General features: G+C 36.9%; 1 protein-coding gene across 4 annotated transcripts in view; it reads right to left on the bottom strand.

The window, feature by feature from the left end:
• CDC42BPA (CDC42 binding protein kinase alpha) overlaps nucleotides 1–26,748 on the bottom strand; it is a 326,273-nt gene that overhangs the window by 166,193 nt on the left and 133,332 nt on the right. For all 4 annotated transcript variants that reach the window (XM_059997253.2, XM_059997227.2, XM_059997237.2 and 1 more), the window contains exon 6: nucleotides 40–133. In XM_059997253.2, the coding sequence (XP_059853236.1) occupies nucleotides 40–133 (94 nt within the window). The remainder of the gene's footprint in view (nucleotides 1–39; nucleotides 134–26,748) is intronic.

Below are 26,748 nucleotides of genomic sequence, written 5' to 3'. Positions count from 1 at the left end.
GTCTGTGGGTCAAACAATTTAAGATTTATCTTTATTTACCGTTCCATCTTCCATCAGCTTCAGACATGAACCAAAATCTGCTAACCGAATATGTCCATTCATATCCATCAATATATTGTCAGGTTTGATGTCCCTGAAAAAAACAGACGCACTCAATTTTTAGTTGGGAAAAATAAACACAATCAGTTACTTGGTAAGATAACCATTTTGTCTGAAAATCTCAACTTCTTTTAAAATTAATACTCTAAGAACATATATTTCTTTAGACTATTTCTTTATGGGTTCAAATCCTAGCTCTGATTCATATTAAAACTTTTTTAAACACATGCAATTTCAGTGTTCTGGAGATAAAAAGTACTGTGGTAATTTTCATTGAGGTTAAATCTTACCATTCTTCCTTTAGATTTGCACAGATTCCAATGTGGCCATGGTAGGCCTACTTTCTGCATACAGAGAAGAGCCGTAATTACTTGATACCCACAAAACATACTACCTTCTAGCCCATGAAACTGAACAGGGAAAAATATACTTCCTAGACCCTGAACATAAATGTAAATAAATACATTTTCAATTACTGCAGGTCATGACAACACAAAAAGAATTGCTTCACAAAGCTGATTCAGAAAATGATTGAAACTACTTAATAGTGATCTATATTATTATATAAAGCTATTTACAGATGTTAAGTCAAAGGCTTGTAAGATATCCAAATCTAACTAATAACAAACTAAATCATGCCAGTTTTTGTGTTTGTTTTTACATTTGAATAAAAAAAATGTTGCAAACCTTTGTGGCAGCTAACCCACTAAAAAGGCAGAGTTCAATAGTTCTGACAGACTATAGCCTTCAAAGCCTAAAATATTTCCTATCTGGCCCTTTATAGAAAAAGTTTGCCGACCCCTGTTACAGATGATAGATGACTGCTTAATACAGACAGGCAGATAGACAGACTGAAAACAGCAGCCTGCATAGGAATTGTCTTCATAGTCCTCCATATTTGAATTTATAACCTCAACTCTCAGAAATGCTATATTAAGAAAAGATTTTTCTCTTGTTCAGAAACATCAAAGAAGTACACTTTAGTGCTGGAAGGAACCTTAGAAATTACCTAGACCATTTTTAGATAAGGGGAAAACTGTATTTTATTCTTTATTTTTTTAAATATTAAACTGCATAGTCATTATACATAACTGCTACTGGTAGAATTCTCAGATTTTAAAGGAGACTAAAGGAATTACAAAGACAGGATTTATAAACATCAGTAATATTTTTGTCTATGTAAAAACCAGGAAATATTAAAACTTAATAAGAGAAATAAATTGTATTTATACACTTGTAACAATTAATAAAATGTAAAATATTTAACAAGACATTATAGATAATACTGCCACTCCCCAAGTATCTCATTACCCTTCCTGATACCACCCCCTTCCTCCACTCCCCAGAGGTTAGCAACCACAATCCTGAATTTGGTGTTTACTATATCATGCATATTTTATATTATTAGTACATATATATGTAACCATAAGACTATATATTTTTCTGAATGTCTTTAAACTTTATAATTGATACCAAACTGTGTGTAGCCTTTTGCAACTTGGTTTTATTCTAATGTTATGTTTCTAAAATTTATCCATGTTGATACATATTGTTCTAGTTCATTAATTTAAATGCTATATGGAATATTTTCACAGATCCAATTTATCTATCAATGCTCCTGATTATGGAATTTAGATTGTTTCCAACAATTTTAAATTGTTTTAGATTTTTATTTTGCTATTACACAAAATTCTGAAATGAATATTTTTACAAATACCTCCTTGTACCCATATGGGAACATTTCCCTAGGCTATCTAGAAGTGGAATTGCTATGATAAAAGACATGTACATCTTCAACTTTACTAGCAGGATTACTACTAAGGTTAAGACTCTTTTTTACATTATCAATGGTCATCTTAGATTCCTCTTCCGTAAAATGCCAGTTAAAATCCCGTGCCATTTTTTTATACTGTGTGTGTGCTGTTTGTTTTTGGTTAATCTTCAGGAATTTCATTTCCTCAGATTTAAGTACATGTGTTACAAATCTCTTCTCTCCGCATGTGGGCTTGTTTTTCCACGTTGTTTATAGTGTCTTTCTTACTCGTAAAAACATTGTTTAATGCTAATATAGTCTTATAATTTATAATTTGTATTTTTTGTCTTTTTTCACTTTTTTCAGCTTTACTGAGGTATAATTGACAAATAAAATTGTAATATATTTAAAGTACAACATGATGATTAATCTGATGTACATCACATTGTGAAAAGATCCCCACCACTGAGTTAACATATCCATTATCTCATCTCACATATTTACTTTTTTTTTTTTTGGTGTGAACACTTCCATTCTACTCTCTTAGCAATACAATATTATCAACTATAATAACCATGCTATACATTAGCTCCTCAGACCTTATTCATCTTATAACCTAAAGTTTGTACTCTTTGACCAACTTCTCCCTATTTCCCATACCCCCAGCTCCTGTCAACCATCATTCTACTCTCAAAATTTGCATTTTTTGTCCTAAGAAATGTCCCTTATCCTCTCCTTCCAGGGCTCATAAGGATAGTGTCCTATATTTTCTTTTAAAAGTTTTAAAGTTTTACTTTTCATTTCAAGTCTTTAATCTCCCTGGAATTAATTTTTCTGTGTAGTGTAAGATAAAGGCCACACTATATTTCTTTCTGTCCCAATACCATTTATTGAATGACATCCTTTCACTACTGATTTCTAATAGCACCTCGGTCAGAAATCAAGTGGATCTGTTTCAGGACTTCCATGCAATTTTAATCAAAAATCTTTAGAATGAAAGGGAGCCTATTAACAATGACCAGGACAATAGGCATGAACTGGAACTGTCACAGGCAAACAGAGGTATGCTCACCCATCTATACCTAGACTACTGTCTTAATTATGAGAGCTCTATAATGACCTCTCTATACCAGTAGACCATGTTTTTAAATTGCCATGGCTCTTCCAGATAAATGCTAGAATTAGCTTCATATGTTCCATAAAACCTACTGAGATTTTGATGGGAATCACAATCACTTCACAGATTAATCTGAAGAGAAATTATATCTTTGCAATATGACTTTTCCCATCCATGTATCAAGTTAATTAACATTATAGATACATATCTTAATTAATGTATATAAATACCTTATATATTAGTTATGAGTCTTCTTTTATGTCCTTCAATAATATTGAATATTTTTCCACAGAGAGCTTACACATCTTTTGCTATTGATAGTCTTGGATACCTCAGAGTTTTGTTGCTATTGTGAATAGGATTTTCTTCATAGAAGCATTCTCATTTTGCTTCCAGTTTTCATGGGAATGTTTCTCATATTTCACCATTAAGTGTGAGCTTTGGTTTATATTTCCAGTAGAAACTCAATATTAGGAGAATTACCTTCTCCTCCCAAATTGCTAAAAGTATCAGGAGTGGATATTCAATTTTGTTGTCATTTTTGGTGTTGAGTTTATTTTCCTCTTTTAACCTATTAATATAGTGTGTTACTCTAATAGATTTTCTAATGTTGAAACTCCCTTGCATCCTGGAATAAAACCTACATGGCCATACTTTTTTTTTTAATGTGCCATCTATCACTGAATCTAAAACTCCACTGACTGGAAAGATGCACCATTATGGCATGTGCCACTAAAAGAGAGAATAAATTGACTACTATAATTTTAGAAGCCATTTATTTAAAAATTACAGAGATATTAAATTGAAAAATACGTTTGTCTTAGCACTCATAATATATACACTGCTGAATTTGATTTTTTTTTTTTTTCGTCACGCAGGCCTCTCACTGCTGTGGCCTCTCCCACTGTGCAGCAGAGGCTCCAGACACACAGGCCCAGCGGCCATGGCCCACGGGCCCAGCCGCTCCGCGGCACGTGGGATCCTCCCGGACCGGGGCACGAACCCGTGTCCCCTGCATCAGCAGGTGGACTCTCAACCACTGCGCCACCAGGGAAGCCCCTGAATTTGATTTTTTAAAACTTTTATTTTTAGGGACTCCCCTGGTGGTCCAGTGGTAAAGAATCTGCCTTCCAGTGCAGGGGATGAGGGTTCGATCCCTGGTTGGGGAACTAAGATCCCACATGCCACGGGGCAAATTAGCCCACGCACCACAACTACTGAACCTACACACCTCAACTAGAGAGCCCGCGTGTTGCAAACTACAAAGCCCACACGCTCTGAAGCACGCGCACCACAACTAGAGAGAGAAAAACCCGCATGCCACAACTAGAGAGAAGCCCACGCGCCACAACGAAAGATCCCGCATGCTGCAGTGAAGATCCCATGTGCCGCAACTAAGACCAGATGCAGCCTAAAATAATTAATTAAAAGTTATTTTTAAAACTTTTATTTTATATTCATAAGTGATATTGTGCTATGTAACATTCTCTTCTTGTACTACCCTTGTCAAATTTTGTTGTTAAGGTTTTACTATCTTCATAAAGTGAGATAAATGGCTTATCAAAATTTCAGAAGAAATTTATACAGAATTCAATTATTCCTTTCCTTTTTTTGGCCGTACCACGCGGCATTCAGGATCTTAGTTCCCTGGCCAGGGATCAAACCCGTACCCTCTGCAATGGAAGCACGGATTCTTAACCACTGGACCACCAGGGAAGTCCCCAATTATTCCTTTCTTAAAAATAAAAGAGAACTCATCTATAAAGCCACGTGGGTAAAAGGCTGTTCATAGGAGCTATATTTGTAACAGTTCAAAACTGGAAAAAACTCAAATGACCATCAGCAGGTGGGTGGATAAACTGTCACATATTTACACAGTGGAAGACTACTCTAGCAATAAGGAAAGATCTGTTGATACTACATCAAATTGGATGAATCTCAAAAACTTTATGTTGATCAAAAGACATCAGACAAAAAAAAATATGACGTATGATTCCATTTATAAGAAGTTCTAGAACAGGTAAAACTAAGCTATGGTGATAGAAAGCAAAACAACTGGTGATGGAGAGATAGAAGACGCTAACTGGAAAAGAGCACAAGGAAACTTTTAGAGTGATGGAAACATTCTACATCTTGATTTGGGATTGTGGTTACACAGGTATATACATTGTCAAAAATCATCACTGCCCATTTAACACTTGTGGACTTTATCATATGTATTTCAATTTATAAAAATAAAAGGGGTGAAGACAAGAAGTACCTTTAAAAAATATAAGACTGCAGTCTTGTGGAGGGAGAACTTTCCATTACAGATTCAGTTTTTTTAAACATTCTTAGTTTATTGAAATAATTTCTATTTCTTCTTGAGTAAGTTATAGCCATTTATATTTTCTAATATACATTTCATACACATTTTCAAATTTATTGGAATACAGTTGTTCACTGTATTCTATTATTATTTGTTTAATCTACGATATATAGTTATATTCCTAATATTATTTCTTTGTATCTTTTTTTTTTTTTTTTTTTTTTTTTTGTGGTACGCAGGCCTGTCACTGTTGTGGCCTCTCTCGTTGTGGAGCACAGGCTCCAGACGCGCAGGCTCAGTGGCCATGGATCACGGGCCCAGCTGCTTCGCGACATGTGGGATCTTCCCGGACCGGGGCACGAACCCGCGTCCCCTGCATCGGTAGGCGGACTCTCAACCACTGTGCCACCAGGGAAGCCCTGTATCTTTTCTTATATCTTGATAAAAAATAACACCTAATGCTTATTTAGTACCTTCTAATTTCCATGCAGTGTTCTAAATACTTTATGTGCTTTACTTATTTAATGTTCACAACAACACTGCAAGGTAGGTACAATTATTTTCCCCCTTTAGAGATGAGGAAACTAAGCCACACAGTTAATGCTCAAGGTCACATAGTGATTGGAATCAGGATTTTAACTCAGGCAGTCTGGCTCCAGAAACCATACTCTGCTATGATCATTACTGCATATGATTCAATGTTTAATCCATTTGGAATTCTTCCTGGTACACCTTGGAAGGTATGATCCAATTTTATTTTTCCCACACACCATTCATTGAACCTCCTATTTAAGACGCAACCTTCACCAGATGTTAACACTTGTAAGTATTTGGATCTACTATAAGACTTTCAATTCAGTTCCATTAGTCTGTCTTTACACACAGTGGTAATATACTTTTAATTATTAAATACAGATATTTTAATATCTGGTAGGGCTTGTCTTCCTCACTGTATATTTATGTTAATATGCTATATATTTCTTAATAAATATATCCCTAAGTAGTCCATATTTTTAGATACCATACCTAGAGTCTTTTCTTCTACTATATCTCTTCATAATTATTGTTCCTTGCTACATTATAAATTCCACAAAGATAGGAATTTTGTTCTCTACTAGGTTCCCAGCACATGGAAAAGAGCCTGACACATAGTAGTATGCGATAAATATTTACTCAATTAATTAGACAACAAAAGCTCTTGATATCCTTCTTGAACTTTCTTGCCATTTGTAAGTAGTTTTTAGGTTAATTCTCTTTGATTTTCCAGGTATAAAATAATATCATCTATGAATATCATCTATAAATGTTACTATTCTTACACTTTTAATTTTTTTCTTTTGCCTTACTGGCTAGTATTTCTACTACAATGTAAAACAATATTGGTGACAATGAACATCTTTGTCTTGTTTTGACTTTAGTAAGTTACCTATTTAGCATGATGCTGACTTTTGAGGTATAAGATACAGGCACATACAGCACGTTGAGGAAGCATCTACCTATTCTTATTTTATTAAAAAAAGTATTTACTAAATTCAACAACTCTTCTTGATTAAAAAAAACAAAAAATAATTCTAAAATGCATATATTATATGTCTAAAATTTATAAATCAAGAAATAATAGGCTTAGATATCAGGACATTAGAGATATGGGGTTAAAAAGCAACAACAAGAAAAACAGCATAAAGAAGTTGAATGTGGCTGCCACTGGGGCAGCGGGCAGAAGAGGTATTACAGAGGGACTAATTTCAATATAATCTTTTTGATACTACTTGAGTTTTATTTTAACTATATGCAGTATTATTTGATTTAAATTAATTAAAAACCAAAATACAGGGGACTTCCCTGGTGGTCCAGTGGTTAAGACTGCACCTTCCAATGCATGGGGTGTGGGTTCGATCCCTGGCCGGGTAGCTAAGATCCCATGTGCCTCGCAGCCAAAAAACCAAAACATAAAACAGAAGCAATATTGTAACAAATTCAATAAAGACTTTAAAAGAAAAGGTCCACCTCAAAAAAAACTTTAAAAAACCCCAAAATACATGTATATAATATCTGAGTCATTTAATTCAAGAATATGAAAATGTTTTGACTAAGCCACTATGATCATCTGCAGTCAGCAATATTTTTCAGTGAAAACAACTAACGGGTATCAAGATCATAGATAGATATGATAATGTTATAAAGATAGTACAAATTGGTCTCTGCTTGTCCAACAGGGAATACAATTACACATTTCATGTAATACGTTGCCTAATGATTCATTCCACATACCTAGTGTATTCCATGGCTGAAAAAGAAGTCTCTCTGTTCCTAAAATGGTATCTATTTGATTTGATGGAAACTCTCCTAATCTTCTGAATTAATAAAACCTCAGGAGTATATGAACTATGAACTATTCTCTAATCACCTGTTAGGTTTAAAAATATGTTTTATTTTTTTTGGTCGGGGGGAGACAAAGTATAATGCAGATATGAGGTAGAACTTAAAGAATTCATAAGAAAGAAACAATGACTTTTCTATCTAGCTGATATTAAGTATGACCTACATTACCTGGCATAAGGAAGGCCTAAAACGTATGTAAGCCCACACACTTAACCACCTCAAACAAAGGAAAACATGTCCCTTCCTCCTTTTTCAACCAAAGACTACAGATTGATCTTCTGTGGTTTCCTTTCTCCTTTAAGATTGTCTACCATTTTCATCTAAATCTAATCTAAAAATGTCTGGGAGAAAGTATACAAAATATGATCTGAATTGGGCCTAACATATACAGAAATAGGCCTGGTTCTTTTTGCACTTTAGGTTTTTGAAGTGTAGGCGAAGCGAAACAGAAGCTGCAGATTCAAATCCCCACAAATGTCAGGGGAGGTGTGGATACATCTGCTGACCAATATCCGTCACATGAGTCACAAATGCTCTTAACTACTTCATAAGAATGTTCTCACTGGAGTAGAGGAATAGAAAGAGATCCCAAGTGTAAAATGATAGAAAGATGGTTACACTTACATAACTGACAGGACCCTCAAACCCAAGAGGTTCTTTTCTCTCATCTAGAAGAGCCAGGATCAAAGAAAAGCAGGTGAACACCTATCTATTCTCTCTACAAATAATTTGATAATTGAATCATGATTTTGGCATCTTGAAGGCTACGTACAGAAGAAAAGGTTTAACAATCTGTAAGTAACAAAACCCTTTCAAGTAAAGTCATAGTTATAAAGTTATCTATCATTATTATATAGGCCCAAGAAAATGCAAGTCTTTATTCTTACATTACCACTGAAATGTATCATCAAATTTTAAAAGAAATTTGAGTGCTTAAAAGAAGTTCTTAAAAATTTTTTTGGCTTTCCCATTCCCATTCATATGCAGAAAATATTCTCTTTAAGATGACAAATAACCTTTTAATTGCCAAATCCAGCAGAACCTTTTCAGTTTGAATCCTATAATGATTTCTCTGTGACATCTGACAATGCTGATTATTCTCCCAACTCCACCATTTTCTCCTCTATTTTCTCAACTAAGACCAATTCTTCTCAGTCTTCTTTCCTGATTCCTCTTTTTCCAAAGTCATACTTCCCATTCCCCTAATGCTGTCCTTCCCTAAGACTCAGTTCTCAGCTGCTTTCAAGTTACAGAGAGCCTCTTCCCCAAAAGGCTTGTCCTTCTTGGGCAACCTATATCCACTGAATAATTTACAGGGAACTATAAAGACTCAGCCAACTTAACTAAATGAGTAACAATTCTGATGGGCTATAGACTTTCCAGAACTCCTAGTGGGACTGGCTGAGGCTTTGGCCTGCAGTGCAAACTGACTTCTCCCTCTGCCTAACCCTGCTTCCTCCAGCTCCCCTCCCAAAGGTGTTAATCCTTAGTACATCTTGCATTATACATACATTCCGTCTCAGTCCCTGTTTCTGGAAAATACAATGTGTTGCATGGCAATGGATAAATGGAACAATGGGCTGGCAAATTCCATTTTCTGACGTAAGAAGCGAAATAACATCTGGTATTCTGAACCACTCTGAGTCAGTGACATCTTGCAAATAAGGTGGCAGCCAGCCAACCAGATACCAAGTATTGTCAATAAAGGAAGTGAAAGGGAAATTCAGGCAAAACATTAGTTCCAACCTTGACAATCCATGAAAACTAAGAAAGAGACAGAAATGTTTAGAAGAGATAAAAATCTCTACATTATCACTGTAAAAAAGTATTATTCAAGTTTCTTCCTAATTTGAATATGAATTGTACCACTTATCATGAATTAAAGTTTCTGTAATCTGCAGTTTTCCTTGTCCCCAAGGAAAAGCATTATTCTACTTAAAAGGAACATCTGACTTAAAACATTTGACTTAAAAGGAACAACATTATTTAAAACTCTAAGTCAAAATTAATATTTATAATGATACATATTTTTATTTGTAACATTAAGAATAAAAAAGCATCCCAAAACAATGACCACACTGAAAGGGCAATATTCTATAGGTCATTTTTACTTTAATACTTCAGTAGAATATCAGTACCAGAGCATGATTATTATAATTATTATTCCTATAATAGTAAAATGTGGATATAATAACATTAGTTAACCTTCAAAGCAGTAGTTTTCAACTCTGGCTAGACAACAAAATCAACTATAGAGGTTATTTAACTATATGTACCTCAGCCCCAGTCCAGACACCACAAATCAGAATACCGCATAGGGATTGGTTACTGAGAATACTAATTTAGGACACGTATCTCTCCTTCCATCAAGCTCATGTCAATGCCTCCGATTTGGTTCCTTTTCATCATTTACACAGGTTGGGGGAGTAGGCTCTCAGAATGGAATGCTTTTATTTTCTGGTCTTCCTACTCCTCCTCTTTATATACCCATACAGAAGAAAATCAGCATATGGTATTATAATATTACAACTAAAATGTTTATTGAAAGTGTATATTAGGGCTCCCCTGGTGGCGCAGTGTTGAGTCCGCCTGCCGATGCAGGGGACACGGGTTCATGCCCCGGTCTGGAAAGATCCCATAGGCCGCGGAGCGGCTGGGGGAGAGGCCGCGACAGTGAGAGGCCCGCGTACCGCCCAAAAAAAAAGTGTATCTTAATTTTGTCAAATACATATTATATCAGTAATAAAGAAAAGAAAACCCACACTGGTAAAATTATGTCACAAACTGCCTTTCTGTTAGTCATACATTTGAATTTTTAATAGGAACATTAATTTGAAGTTCATCTTACAATTTAAAAAAGTTATTCATAACATTCTGTCAATAAACTTTTCTCAAACTTCTTTCCCAACAGTGGCTGCCCAAATCCTGATCTTTTACATATCCTTCAAAAAACCATCTAGATACAATCCACAAGAGGAAACAAGTAAAACTGACAACCCACACCTACAGTGTAGCTCAAAGAAAGTCTACCACAAAATTAAAACCATTTCTAATTATAGAAATAAATATTCAAATCCAGCAGATCAAACTCTAGAGTGCATGTGGAAAGGAAGACCTGGGAAAGAGACTATGGGAAAAAGAAGAAAAGAGCAGGGAGTCCAGGGATGATAAAATGTAGACTAAACTACTACCCACTGTCACTGAAAGAAGAAGCCCTATTACGAGTGGGTTAAGATGTAACAATGGGGGAAACTGGGTAAAGGGTACATGAGATCTTTTTGTACTGTCTGCAATTTCCTGTGAATTTAAAATGATTTCAAAATAAAAAGTTTCTTTTTTTTAAAGCCCGCCCCAAAAAATTACCTTGAGAAAATTTATGGGCTTATTATCTTATGTTTCTCATTGTCTTGTTATACATTAACATAATCTCTTTAACACATATTTATATTTACTTAATATATCACTAAAGAGAAAAACCTTCTAAAACTGTGTACCAGTCAATAGTATCTGATTTTCATCAGTGGACCACCTATGATCTTGTCCTTGTCAGCCCAGTCGTTTCTCACATTCCCTTTTGCCCATCTTTGCCTCCGCTCCTCTGGATAAATCCCAGCTGGCCTAAATTGCAAGAATAATTGCCTTCTCTTCTGAGAACCACCTTTGACACTACAGGCACACCTCAGAAATACTGCAGGCTAGGTTCCGGACCACTTCAATAAAGCTGATATCACAATAAAGGAAGTCACATGAATTTTTCTGGTTTCCCAGTGCATATAAAAGTCTGGTGAGTGCGCAATAGCATTACATCTAAAAAAAACAATGTACACACTTGAATTTAAAAATGCTTTACTACTTAAAAATGCTAACCATTATCTTACAATGCAAGGTTGCCATAACCTTCAATTTGTAAAGAGCTCAGTATCTGTGATGTGTAATAAAGCAAAGCACAATAAAACAAGGTGTCGATCCCTATATTCCCTCCACCAGACCTATCTTGCTAAAACTCTATGAAAACTGCCTTTCTTTCCTAAGGTAATGTCTAAGTCAGCTTGGGCTACCACGACAAATACCATAAACTGGGTGGCTTAAACAACAGAAATTTATTTTCTCACAGTGCTAGAGGCTGGGAAGTCCAAGATCAAGGTCCAGCAGGGTTTGGCTTGTAGTTTTCACATGGCCTTTCCTTGGTGTGTTCACAGAGAGAGAGAGAGAGAGGGAGAGGGAGAAGGAGAGAGGGAGGGAGGGGGAGAGGGGGAGGGGGGGAGAGAGAGAGAGAGAGAAAGAGAGAGAGAGAGAGGGAGGGAGGGAGGGAGGGAGGGAGGGAGAGAGAGCCAGTGCTCTCTGCTATCTCCTTTTATATGGGCACTAATAATCCCATCATGAGGACCCTATCATAATGACATCATCTAACCTAATTACTTCCTAAAGGCACACTGGGGATTAAGAGCTTCAACATATGAACTGGGGGGTGGGGGGAAGACACATATCCTCATTCCATAGCAAGTAGAATATTCCTTGAAACTCCCTCATGTACTAGCACTCTGAATAAAGGCTTACGTATGCTTAGCACTTATCTGATTTTCTTCTACAGTTTCTATTAATTAATTAATCAACTAAGAATTGAATACTATGTACCACAGATTGTACTTGGTGCTAGGGTTATCAAATATATATCTGAGATTAACCAAGGCATTTCTACTGCTAAAATTAAATAATGAGAAATAGGGGGAAAATAGTTAGTTAATGGGTAAAACTTATCTATTTTAAAATACCATATAATTATATAAGAAATGCTAATGAATAATCATGAATAGCTTAATAGATTTTTCTTTTCAATAAATATATGACTTGATACTGTGATTTTTATATTATATATACACAATACAGTCATATTCATTGATAACAGTGGTTCCTTCAACATTTCATGGTGTTCCACAAAGTTCATTTAACACCTATCAGAACTCTGCATTGGTTTTAGATACCATGAAGCAGAAGTGAGACCATGTGAACCAAAACCCAGCATGTTCTGTTTCATAATGAAATCAACCACCAACTTGCAAGAAAATGATTAGACATACTTTGGATTCTTCTGAAGGTTCTTCAAATCATTCTCAAACTGACGGTACTACCATAACAATATGAAATTACTTTAAAATGTATTTATATACTGTTATGTTATGTAGGCACTTCTGTCTTCATTGGAATCTATCTGTTTCAAAATTTATACTTATTCCCTTGACTTTTTTGATAAATACAATACCATATTGTAAAAGTTAACACATCTCTTGAAACAAGTAATTAAAGCACATAATCATTAATGAGTCACAGACTTTTCTGGATCAGCAAGTAAAACAACTAGCTGCCACATACTAAAGAGATACTCAAAATGAAAAGAATAAAGACAAGATGAAAGAAATTCACAGGAATATGGCTACTAAAGCCTGGTATACTTGTATTTTACGTGCAAAGTAAATTTCAAGGCGAAAAAGAAAAGCACCCTTAGTGATGAGAAGGACCTCTAAATCACGACTAAAAGAAAATTATTTCACCAGTAATATATAACAAGTAAATTTGTAATACTTCACTTCCCTAAGGAAAAAGGAAGTGAGGAAGGACGCCGTTATGACTATATAGCTCTTCCCTTCTCGCCTCACCTCCCTACCAGATGCAGAGTCCCAGAACCAGGGCTCCAACTGTAGGTGCCAGAAGCAAGGATAATTCCCAAGAATAATTTCTAGCCTTTAAAGCTTAATGTCAGTACTCCTAAGGGCCTGATAGGGTGAGTCATGCCATCAATCCATCTAGTAAAACCAAGGCTGGCAGGGAATACTGCTGGATTGCGTGGTGGTTGAGATAGCCCACCATTTCTGTATCTACACAACCCTACACTGCATCAATGCACTGGGACGGAGGCACTTGCTAGACTAGTAGTGCTGCTGTCAATTTGGACCAGCACAGTGGTCAAACCTGACATTCTTTCCAAAGGACCAAAAGTTTGGGCAAAACTAAGTGACAGAGAGAAGGAAAAGTAACAGCTAAGGATAAAAGAATGAATAAATGGGTTATGCAATAAGGGAAATCCAGTATTATTATATTGATGCTCTGTGAGAGGCTCAGAGCAAGATATGATATTGTCTTGGGAGATTGGGATTGACAATATATACACTAATATGTATAAAACGGATAACTAATAAGAACCTGCTGTATAAAAAAATAAATAAAACAAAATTCAGAACAGATATGATATTGTCTCTTAGCTCAACTACACCAAATACCAGAATGCGTGAAGACATATGCTACTGAAACAACTTCCTGCTTTTGGAACCTGGCATGATCAAAGGGAATTCTGCGAACCTGAGTGGCATCACTCTGGGAGACAATTTAGTCATATGAAATGATGATGGACTAGATGGTTGATGAGTCGGTGGGACACTGGTAATATGCCAGCATCTTTTTTTTTTTAATTTTATTTATTTATTTATTTATTTTTGGCTGTGTCGGGTCTTTGTTTCTGTGCGAGGGCTTTCTCTAGTTGTGGCAAGCGGGGGCCACTATTCATCGCGGTGCGCGGGCCTCTCACTGTCACGGCCTCTCTCATTGTGGAGCGCAAGCTCCAGACGCGCAGGCTCAGTAGTTGGGGCTCACGGGCCTAGTTGCTCTGCGGCATGTGGGATCTTCCCAGACCAGGGCTCGAACCCGTGTCCCCTGCATTGACAGGCGGATTCTCAACCACTGCGCCACCAGGGAAGCCCATGCCAGCATCTTTTGACTCACCGTACTGCCATATGGTATTAACACTGGCCTTGCTGATAAGATTCAACCACATTATGTAAACAGGCCTTTTGATAAGACTGATATTAATAATTAAATGTATTGGGAGATTTAAAGCCTCCTCAGGATTTAAGAAAATACTCAGCCGGAGGAAGAACTAGATTTCGTTAACCATCAGCTAGCTTCTATGCTAAACAGTTCTGCACAAGTTTATCATATGGTACAAATAACAATAGATCAAAGGGGAAAAACAAGTAATTAAAATAGTAGTACAAAAATATGAGAATGTATGTAATGGCCTTATAAGATGAATTAGTGGTTTCTTTAAATTTATCCCTACCCAACACTGGGCTCCTCCAAATGACAGACATACTCACTATGACACTATTGCTGTGTCCATCATATAAATGCTACACTAAATTTAATACCCCCCAAAAATTATCATTTTGTTGTAAGAGAGCCTTGGCTGAAGGCCAGGAAGTGGCCTGTACAGTGAGGAACTAATCTTACCCAATGAGAGGTCTGGCCTTTGCTGCAGCTACTGGGAGGTGATCTCTAGGTTCTTGGAATATCATGCCTAACAGGAGTATCTTTGTCTGGGGCCTTCAGACACCAAACAGATTAAGAATGTAATTTATGATGGATATAATTTATTTGGGCCATGTAGTATCAGTTTTATCTGACATATTCCATAGCAAGGGATGGAAACTAAAGGGATCATCCCAACCTCGGGGAAGGGCTGGAGACTAAAGATCAGTCCTGCAGGCAGTATGTGACTGAGCAACCCCCAAAACTCTGGAAACCAAATGCTCAGGTGAGTTTCCTCGGTTGGCAATACTCCATTCGTACTGTCTCATGGATGCCGGGAAAGTAATGCTGCCCTAATTTCACAAGGAGAACAGGAGAGAAGCTCTGGGTTTCGTACTTCTCCTGAAATCTGCCTTGGGCACATCTTCTCTCAGCTGATTTTAATCTGTACCCTTTCCATGTAATAAACTGTAACTGTAAGTAGAACAGCTTTCAGTGAGTCCTGCTGAGTCCTTCTCACAAATTATTAAAACTAAAAGTGGTTTTGGGGACACCCCGAACCTGGAATTGGTGCCAGAAGTAAGGGTAGTCTTTTGAGACTGTTCCTTTTAACTGTGAAGTTGGCCCAAATTCCTTGCAGTTACTGAAATGCCAAATGCACTGTAATATGATGACTATCTTTATATAAAATGATCCCTGTAATGGCGCACATCCCAACTTCACCTACAACTCTAGTTTGACAATTTCTAACTATAAAATTATCTATTCTTTAGTAATTTCAAGATATTATACAAATACCTCCTCCATTAGCAGCATCAAAAATTCTAGTTTTCAAATGAGACTCAGGACTGTGGGGGACTGAAAGGAGTTTTATCTTAGTGTCAGGCTTCAAAGTTTTTCTATCTCATTGTAAAAGTGTAATGATTTTACATATACCAAGAGAATAACAGACAAATCATACCACAAATCCAAGCTTAAAGAGACGAAATCCGCCTGAAGCCCTTGTGGAGGCTGAGCGCATACCTATCCTTCATAAAATCTTATGGGATAAGGGATAAAAAACTCTTTAGAATTGAATTCTGTGTTATTTCCCTCAACAACTTCTATTAAAATAGGTTTGATCCATTTCCTGTAATGCATCGGTACACTCTACCCAAGAGTTAGCCATATTATATAAAACAGTACTAACATTAAGTAGATGAGGTTAATAAAAACTGTAATTATAAATCCCGAATATTGAATAAATTCCATGGGGAAAAAGTACGAGTTATGAGGAAATCCATGAATAACAAGTGAATTATTTTTTGCCTTTTATTTTTGGACTAGGGTAAGGAGAGAATACTTCAAAAAAAATACTTTCCATCCTAAGAATTTATTTAAGCCAGTACTTAATGTTTAAAACAAACACAGCAAAGCACACATACTCCATTACGTTCCACAAAACCGACCTAATTTGCCTTCAGAGACAGATTCTATCCAACAAAAAGTTAGTGTGCCTGAGACCTTAGGATCCTCGTCTGATCTGAAATGGCGAGCATTTTTATATGAATAAGCTATACCAAGCAAAACAAGTAAAGGTAAGCATGAAAAATATGAAAACATAATGACAACTGCTGCTCATTAGTTATTTTTTCCTGGTTTAGGTTCTTTACTTTTAATTGCAAGTTCTATCTCATGTTTCTTTACTTGTACCTATATTTTGCCAGTGTTTTATTGTATGAATTTTAAACTACCTAAATCCATTATGGAATGAGGTGAGAAAGAAAGGAATAAATTAAATGACTAGATACATAACTACACTATGAGGAAATACAATCCAGTGGGCGCTACACAATAACTGATGTAACTCTTTTTTAAGCCTATGTGTAGTCTAAATACTAGATGCAACAGTAACTCTTCCTAAAATATGACTTGACAATGGGAATGCTATGTTGCAGCAACCTATTAACCCATAACCCAGTAAGAAGACCTTGAAAAAAACACAAGGTTCTAGAGGAAGAAAACCTCCAGAGATACATAATAAAATATATCCACTGAATACATTAGACGAAAACATCAGTCTCTGCCTCCAGAAGCTTAAAAACTAGTGGAAAATATGAGGCAAATATAAAAATAAATAAGTAATTTGATAATGTACACTATCCTATACCTTAACGAAGCATGTAACAAATTACAAAGTGATCATTCATTACACATATTCTGTATATTAGTTCTTGCATATATATATTTGTTTACATTAGTTCATCTGTACCATCCTTAGGAATGTGATGTGCCTTGAGCGGGTCCATATCCCATAATTGGGTTGAGTATAGTGGACCCTTTAGATATGAAAACTCATGTCTTTTAGCTCTATAGATGCTTTCAAGACTACTTCATTATCCTTTCTATTAATTGATTATAAGGTGCTAAGTGTGATTTTCTTTGAATTTATATTGTTTTGGTGCTGCAATTGTTGATTCTATAAATTCACATATTTCTCCAAAGTTGAGAAGTTTAGGGCTGTTCCTAAACTTCTGTTCCCTCCCTGCTCTCTTTCTGGGACTCCAATTATATATATGATAGATCTTTTTATTCACCTTTATTTTTTCAATCTTTTCATCTCTGTTCTTCATAGGATACTTCTGCTGATCTATATTCAATTTCACTGACTTTTTCCTATAAACCTCCTTTTGATACTGAAACCACTCAGTGAATTTTTATTAGAGATACTGTATTTTTCTGCTCTGAAATTCCCATTGGTTTTTTTATATTATCTATTTCATTGCAGAGATTTTCCATTATTCATTCATTTCAAACGTGTTTTCCTTTACTTTGTAGAGTATATTTAAAATAAGTCCTTATTTAAAGGTTTTGTCTGATAATTCTTAGTCCTAATGACTCTTCAGGTGGATAAATCAACTATTTTTTCTCTTGAGACTGAATCATAATTTCCTGATAGATTGAGTAATTTGGGGTTGTATCATGTGCACTGTGATGTTGTCATGTATACTCTGCGTTCTATCAAAAATCTCTGGAAAATGTTAGCATTTTAGTTTTAACAGACAGTCAACGTGGTTGAGACAACACAACTGAACCTCAAAAATACTAAGCTAAGTGAAATAAGGCAGTCAAACAAGACATGTTATATGATTTCACTTACATTAAATGTCCAGAACAGGCAAATCTATACAGATAGAAAGTAGATTAATGGTTGCTTAGGGCTGGGGAAATAGGGGAATAGGGAGGTGAGAACTTAAAGGTATGGGGGTTCTTTTTTTTTTTTTTAAAGAATTTATTTATTTATTTACTTATTTATTTATTTTTTGACTGTGTTGGGTCTTCATTGCTGCACACAGGCTTTCTCGAGTTGCGGCGAGCAGGGGTTACTCTTCGTTGCAGTGAGCAGGCTTCTCATTGCTGTGGCTTCTGTTGTTGCAGAGCATGGGCTCTAGGCATGTGGGCTTCAGTAGTTGTGGCTCGCGGGCTCTAGAGCGCAGGCTCAGTAGTTGTGGTGCACAGGCTTAGTTGCTCCACGGCATGTGGGATCTTCCCGGATCAGGGCTCAAACCGGTGTCCCCTGCATTGGCAGGTGGATTCTTAACCACTGTGCCACCAGGGAAGCCCCTGGGGTTTCTTTTTGAAGTGATGAAAATGGTTTTGGGCTGAGGTGGACAGAGTTCCCAAGATGGTGGAGTAGGAAGACCCTGAGCACACCTCCTCTCATGGGCACACCAAAATTACAACTATTTATAGAACAACTATTGATGCAAAACTGGAACCTACCAGAAAAGATCACTACAACTAAAGATTTAAAGAAGGAACCACAATGAGTCGGGTAGGAGAGGCAGAGTCATGGTATAGCAAAGACCCGTATCTCAGGGTGGCTGGCACACAAACGGGAGGGTAATTACAATTGCAGAGGTTCTCCCCAAGGAGTGAGGGGTCTGAGCCCCTCATTGGGCTCCTGAGCCCAGGAGTCCCATATTGGGAAGAGGAGCCCCCAGAATGTTTAGCCTTGAAGGCCAATGGGGCTTACTTTTGGGAGACCAGAGGGCTGTGGGAAATACAGATTCTATTCTTAAAGGGCACACACAAAATCTCACATTCTCCAGGACCCAGGCAGAAGCGGTAATCTGAAAGGAGCCTGGGTCAGACCTACCTGCTGATCTTGGAGAGTCTCCTGGAGAGGCAGGAAGTGACTGAAACTTCACTCTGGGGACTTAGATACTGGCAGCAGCCAATCTGGGGAGCTCCATTCTACCACGTGGACACTAGTGCTGGCAAGCACCATTTTGGAATCCTCCCTCTAGCTTATTAGCCCCAGGATCCAGTCCTACTCACTAGCAGGCTGACACAAGCTTTGGGACACCCTGTACCCCACAGCCAGCTGTGTCAGGAGCCAGCCCCATCCACAGCAGTCTGACACCAGCTCTGGGACCTCTAGCCCTGCTGCCAGACCCCAGGACCCAGCTCCGCCCACCAGTGGGCCAGCATTAACCCCAGGACCTGGCTCCACCTACCAGTGGGTGAGCAACAGCTCTGGAATTGCCTAGACCCAGACCCCACCCAACGAGCCAGCACTAGCCCTGGGGCCCTCTGGAGTTCTACAACCAGCTGCCTTGTGACATGGCCCAACCAACCATGCCTACAAGACCATCCACAGTATTCAGCCCACCACAACAGAAGGATCCACACAGCCCACACAGGGGTACCCCTACAGCATATAGCTCTGGTGACCAAAGTGGAGTCACATAGGACATCTCCTACAGAAGGCCACTTCTCCAAGGTTGGAAAATATAACTAACCTCCCAGATACATAGAAACAAAGACAGCAAATTAGGCAAATTGAGGTGACAGAGAAACATGTTACAAATGAAGAAACAAGATAAAACGCCAGAAGAATTAAGAAAAGTGTAGACAGGCAACCTACCCAAGAAAGATTTCAAGCATGAACTCTTTATCTCAACAAACAAAATGAACTCTTTATTCCCAACAAACAAAAGTCCAGGACCAGATGTCTTCACATGTGAATTCTACCAAACATTTAAAGAAGAGTTAACACCTGCACTTCTCAAACTACTCCAAAACACTGAAGAGGAAGGAACACTTCCGCTACATCCTACAGGTCCAGCATCACCCTGATACTAAAACCAGACAACAATATCACAAAAAAAGAAAACTACAGGCCAATGTCACTGATGAACAGACGTAAAAATCCCCAACAAAATATTAGTTAATCATATCCAGCAACACATTAAAAGGATCATATACCATGGTCAAGTGGGTTTTATCCCAGGGATGCAAGTATGGTCTGCAAATCAAAGTGATATACCACACTAACAAACTGAAGAACAAAAATCATATGATCAGCTCAATAGATGCAGAAAAAACTTTTGACAAAATACAACACCAATGTATGATAAAAACTCTCCACAAAGAGGGCATAGAGGGAATATGCCTCAACATAATAAAGGCCATATATGATAGGCCCACAGCTAACATCATACTCAGTGGTGAAAAGCTGAAAGCATTTCCCGTAAGGTCACGAACAAGACAAGGATGCCCACTCTTGCCACTTTCACTCAATGTAATATTAGCAGTCCTAGCCACAGCAATCAGACAAGAAAAAGAAATAAAAAGGATTTGAATTGGAAGGGAAGAAGTAAAACTGTCACTTTCTGCAGATGACATGATACTGTACATAGAAAATCCTAAAGACACCACCAAAAAACTACTAGAGCTCATCAATGAATCTGGTAAAGTTGCAGGATACAAAATTAATTTACAGAAATCTGTTGCATTTCCATACACTAACAACAAACTGTCAGAAAGAGAAATTAAGGAAACAATCCCATTTACAATCTCATCAGAAGAATAAAATACCTGGGAATAAGGCTAACTAAGGCGGTAAAAGACCTGTACTCAGAAAACTATAAGATACTGATGAAAGAAACTGAAGACAACACAAACAGATGGAAAGATATACTGTATTCATGGAGTGGAAGAATATCATAAAAATGACCATACTATGCAAGCCAATCTACAGATTCAATGCAATCACTATCAACATACCCATGGCATTTTTCACAGAACTAGAACAACTTAAAATTTGTATGGAAACACAAAAGGCAAAGGCAAAGGCAATAAAAGCAAAAATAAACAAATGGGATCTAATTAGATTTAAAAGCATTTGCACAGCAAAGGAAATCTGACAGAATAAAGAGACAACCTACTGAATGGGAGAAAATATTTCACCAAAACTGATATTAGCAATAAGGGGTTAATATCCAAAATATATAAACAGCTCATGCAACTCAATATCAAGAAAACAGGGCGGGCTTCCCTGGTGGCGCAGTGGTTGAGAGTCCGCCTGCCGATGCAGGGGATACGGGTTCGTGCTCCGGTCCGGGAAGATCCCACATGCCACGGAGCGGCTAGGCCCATGAGCCATGGCCGCTGAGCCTGCGCGTCCAGAGTCTGTGCTCCGCAACGGGAGAGGCCACAACAATGAGAGGCCCGCGTACCGCAAAATAAAAAAAAAGAAAACAAACAACCCAATTTAAAAGGGGGCATAAGACCCAAATAGACATTTTTCCAAAGAAGACATACAGATGGCCAACAGGCACAAAAGAGATGCTCAACATCATTAATCAGCAGAGAAATGCAAATTAAAACCACAATGAAATAATCACCTCACACCTGTCAGAATGGATAACATCAAAAAACCACAAATAACACGTGTTGGCAAGGATGTGGAGAAAAGGGAACCCTCATACACTGTTGGCGGGAATGTAAACTGGTATAGCCACTGTGGAAAACCGTGTTGATGTTCCTCAAAAAGCTAAAAATAGAACTATCCTATAATCCAGCAAGTTCATGTATGGGTATGTATCTGAAGAAAACAAAAACACTAATTTGAAAAGATACATGTACCCCAATGTTCATAGCAGCATTATTTACAATAGCCAAAATACGGACACAACCTAATTGTCTATCAATAGATGAATGGATAAAGATGTGGTATACACACACACACACACACACACAAAATGGAATACTATTCAGCCATTATAAAGAGTGAAATTTTGCCATTTGCAACAACATGGATGGACCTGGAGGGTATCATGGTTAGTGAAATAAGTCAGTCAGAGAAAGACAAATACTGTATGTTATCACTTATATGTGGAATCTAAAAAATAAGATAAATGAATGAATATAACAAAAAAGAAACAGACTCACAGATATAGAGAACAGACTAGTAGTTACCAGTGGAGGTGGGGGGTAAGATAGGGGTAGGGGATTAAGAGATACAAACTACTATGTATAAAATAAACTACAAGGATATATTGTACAGCACAGGGACTACAGCCAATATTTTATAATAACCACAAATAGAGTATAATCTATAAAAACTTTGAATCACCACTTTATACACGTAAAACTAATATAATATTGTAAATCAACTACACTTCAATTAAAGAAATTTTTAAATATAAAAATGGACTGAGGTGATAGTTGCACTTATCTGTGAATATAGTAAAAACCACTGTATACTTTAAATGACTGACTAGTATGATATGTGATTTATATCTCAATAAAGCTGTTAAAGAAGATTATTTATAATTTAATCTCACAGCAATTTTTACGCAGATCCCCTGAATACCACTGGCAAGTTATACAAAAAAACAGAGATCATTCTTTCCTAAGGGTGAAAAAAGTTTGGAAAAAAAATCACATGAAGCAGCAATACAACAATGATTTCCAATGTTAATTATCAAAGGTAATATCTAGTGCAATTATGAGTACAGCCAACAAAAGTTTGTGATTTTTATATCTTTTTTTAAATTGCCTTTGAAGGGTTTAAAATGGAGAGGGAATTCTCCATTTTTTTAAACTGCTTTAAAAGTTTAGTCTACCATGATCTGACTATATGGATATCTATTTTCACTAAGAACTTTAAAATATTTTTTCCTTCTGCAAAATGATAAGTGCTCCATAATAAAGGAAATTATCTCTGCAGATTATGTACACATATCTAATTCTCTCTAAAAGTATACAACTTTAAAGTGTTGTATACTTTATAATATCATTGATGTTTGTAACAGAACAATCTGCCAACCATCAAAGACCTTCCCTTCTCAATAAAAGTAGTTTCAAGCAAGGTACTTCTAGTTTGGAGGCAAAATGTGCAGTACTCTTAAAATGGTGTTACAGAAAACTATACTAGAAACAGAAATCAAGGTAAGAGCTTAGTCCCTGAAGGACACAGGGTATCAGAAGGTGACATTTTGATTATCTATGTAGAGTATCTATATGGTACTGAAGAATACCACAGGAGTCCTCATCTTTCCATTTCTGTCATCTGAAACTAAACCGCAAGATAATCAAACACAATATTTGTAACGAGATCAATTAATTAGACTGTTCTAGTGGGATTGTGTGTCTTTCATTATTAGCATTTTTGAAGTTGTAGCTAACAACTTGAACACAAAGTCTACTGCTGAGTTTAGTTAGCATATTTATTTAGAAATAGGTTGGGTTTTTTTTCAACCTATAATTAGGGCTTACTTTACCATAACCCAGTATTTGGCACACACTTTAATCAACCTGAGTCAGATACACCCAATGATGCTGTGTAGTTGTTAGAAATAACCTCTATTCACAAATTTTGCATATAAGCAAATAAATGATTGAAAAGAGAGGACATACCCTGAAAATGTAAACTGCTTATTCAGCAAATAACAAATGGAAATGCTGGCATTTCAAACTTTAAGGTGAAAATTAAAGTGCACCTATGGCAAAGTCTAATATCTGAGTTGAGAGATGACTGAAAAGAAGATATTTTATGACTGCTAAAATAGCATTTCAATAAACGCAGTGAGGGGGAACCATTTTGTTAAAAGCAAAGGGAAAAAATGGACATGCTTTTATAATGCTGATATTTTTTGATACAGTTGACCCTTGAACAACGTTTGGTTTGAACTGGGTGGGTCTACTTACACATGACCTTTTTAAAATAGTAAATATTACAGATGGAGGAACCTCAAATATGGCGGAACTAAGGATAAGGGTGGAACTAAGGATACAGAGGGCAGACTATAAAGTTATAGGTGGATTTTCAACTGCATGAGTGTCAAAATCCTAACTCGCACAATGTTCAAGAGTAACCTGTGTTGTATTTTTCTAAGTATTCAAGTGCTATCTTTAACATTAAAATAATGATAATATATTACTTCTGAACCTTAATGGTCATTCTCTGTGTATCGTGTTTACTTTGGTTCTCCTTCCTTAGCTAAGCTAATTCAATCTATTGAAATGTCTTCTTCCTATCATATATATGGCTTTTTCCCAAGAGGTCTTCCTGATTCACCTGTTCGCCTAACTTATTTACTCTTTTATTTTACATCTCCACAATGTTTAGTATACAACTTTACTACTTTTTTTAACCTGGTTTTGTCATCATTTAATTGCTCTCTATTATTACTGTTAAATTTATCCACGTAACTTCTCAAAATGAGGGGGTATTTCTTTCATTTCTGTTGTCTCTCTCACCCAAGAAAGTAGCTAGAACACTGGGAAAACAGTACTGATTGAACAAAACTTTCACGATGAATGAATTTACAAAATTAAAAATTTGTCCAACTTGGGCACAACTATGAAGCATAAGTATTTTGTTAAACATCTTCTTTCAAAAGACAATAAATTGAAAGTAAAGAGCATATTATATTACTTAACATAAAAGCAAGGGATATCTTACAGCTGCCCCCAACACCCGGGACAGAAGCATCCACAGGAAAAAGAGATTATTAAAAATGTTTGCTTGAAATGTGTCACCTAGGACACTAATGTAATTAAATATAAAGGGAAAGATGATTTACTTTTTTTTTTTTTTTTTTTTTTTTTGCGGTACGTGGGCCTCTCACTGTTGTGGCCTCTCCCGTTGCGGAGCACAGGCTCCGGACGCGCAGGCTCAGCGGCCATGGCTCACGGGCCCAACTGCTCCGCGGCATGTGGGACCTTCCCGGACCGGGGCACGAACCCGTGTCCCCTGCATCGGCAGGCGGACTCTCCACCAGGGAAGCCCAATGATGATTTACTTTTATTTCCCATAAGACACCTTATCTACACTCTCATTATTTTCCTCCTAACCTCTGGCTGTTCCTAACTTCTAGCTGTTCCTTCTTAGTTTGCTTCCTTGACTACTCCTACTCCACCCAGTCTCCAAAAACTGGAGCTCTTCAGGGCTCAGTCCTGGATCCTCTTCAATACTGACTCTGTTTCACAGAGTGAACTCAGCTTATCCCATGATTTGCGTATCATCTATGTGTTAATGGCACCCACATACTTGAATTACAGATACCAGCCTTACAGGTGGTAAGAAAAATCACTTCCTGGCAGGCCAGGAGCCTAAGCACATCTGTCAATCTTGAAGAATTCACCAAAGTTTATAAGAATTGCATATGTAACATAAAGAACTTCTTGGGTTTGGTTTCCAGACTTCAGAAGAACAAGTAATCAAATTACTTTTTTCCTTAAAATCTTATTATTTTGAAGTCATTGCACACTCAAAGCAAATTGCAAAAACAGTACAATGAGTCCCATTACCCTTCTACCCAGCGTCCCCCCTTACTCCCTATAACATATTATAGCTGTAGCACAATAGTAAAATGAGGAAACTGACACCTGTACATTAATGTTAGATTATAGATCTTAGTCAGTTTCCATCCTTTGTTTCAACCTTCGTGTATGTGTATGTAGTTCCATGCAATTTTATCCCATTCACAGATTTGTGTAACTACTACCACAATCAAGATACACAACTGTTCCATCACCACAAAAAAGAACTCCCTCTTGCTGCCTTTTTGGCCACGCAGCACAGCATGTGGGATCTTAGTTCCTTGACCAGGGATCGAACCCATGCCCCCTGCAGTGGAATTGTGGTGTCTTAACCACTGGGGCACTAGGGAATTCCCTCATGCTGTCTTTTTATATTCCCTCTCACTCCCCACACTCTTCCCTGCTCCTCTCCCCTGGAAACCATTAATCTGTCCTCTATCTCTGTAGTTTTGGTATTTCAAGAATGTTACATAAATGGAATCATACAATATGTAACATTTTGAGTTTTAGTTCTTTTCACTAAGCATAATGCCCTTAAGGTCCATCCAGGTTGCTGCATGTATCAGTAATTCATTCCTTTTTATTGTTGAGTAATAATCTGTTACATGGATATACCAGAGTTTGTTCAACCATCACCCACTGAAGGGCATCTAGGCTGTTTCCAGCATTTTGCTATTACAAATAAAGCTGCTATGAACATTCATGTACAGGTTTTTCTGTAAATATAAGTTTTAATTTTTCTGGGATAAATACCTTAAAATGTAATTGCTGGGTCACACAGTAAGTACATGTTTAATTTTTTTTTAACTTTCAAACTGTTTTCCAGAGTAGCTGTACACATTCTTATCAGCAACGTGTGAGAGATCTACTTTCTCTGCATATCAGCATTTAGTATTATCACTACTTTTTATTTTAGTTATTCTAATACCTTCTCATTTGTATCTCATTGTAGTTTTAATCTGCATTTTTCTAATGGCTAATGACGTTGAACATCTTTTCATGTGCTTAGTTGACATCTCTATCTCCCCTTCGGTGAAATGTCTGTTCATGTGTTTTGCCCACTTTATAATTGGATTGTTCAAGATTTTTAAATTTTGTTTTGAGAGGTTTTTTTTTAACATATTCTACATATAAGGCCTTTGTCAGATGTGTGGTTTGCAAATATTTTCTCCCCTTCTATAGCTTGCCTTTTTA

Source organism: Delphinus delphis, chromosome 1 (genome assembly GCF_949987515.2).
Source record: "Delphinus delphis chromosome 1, mDelDel1.2, whole genome shotgun sequence".
Lineage (NCBI taxonomy): Eukaryota > Metazoa > Chordata > Mammalia > Artiodactyla > Delphinidae > Delphinus > Delphinus delphis.
This window is presented reverse-complemented; position numbering and strand designations above follow the sequence as displayed.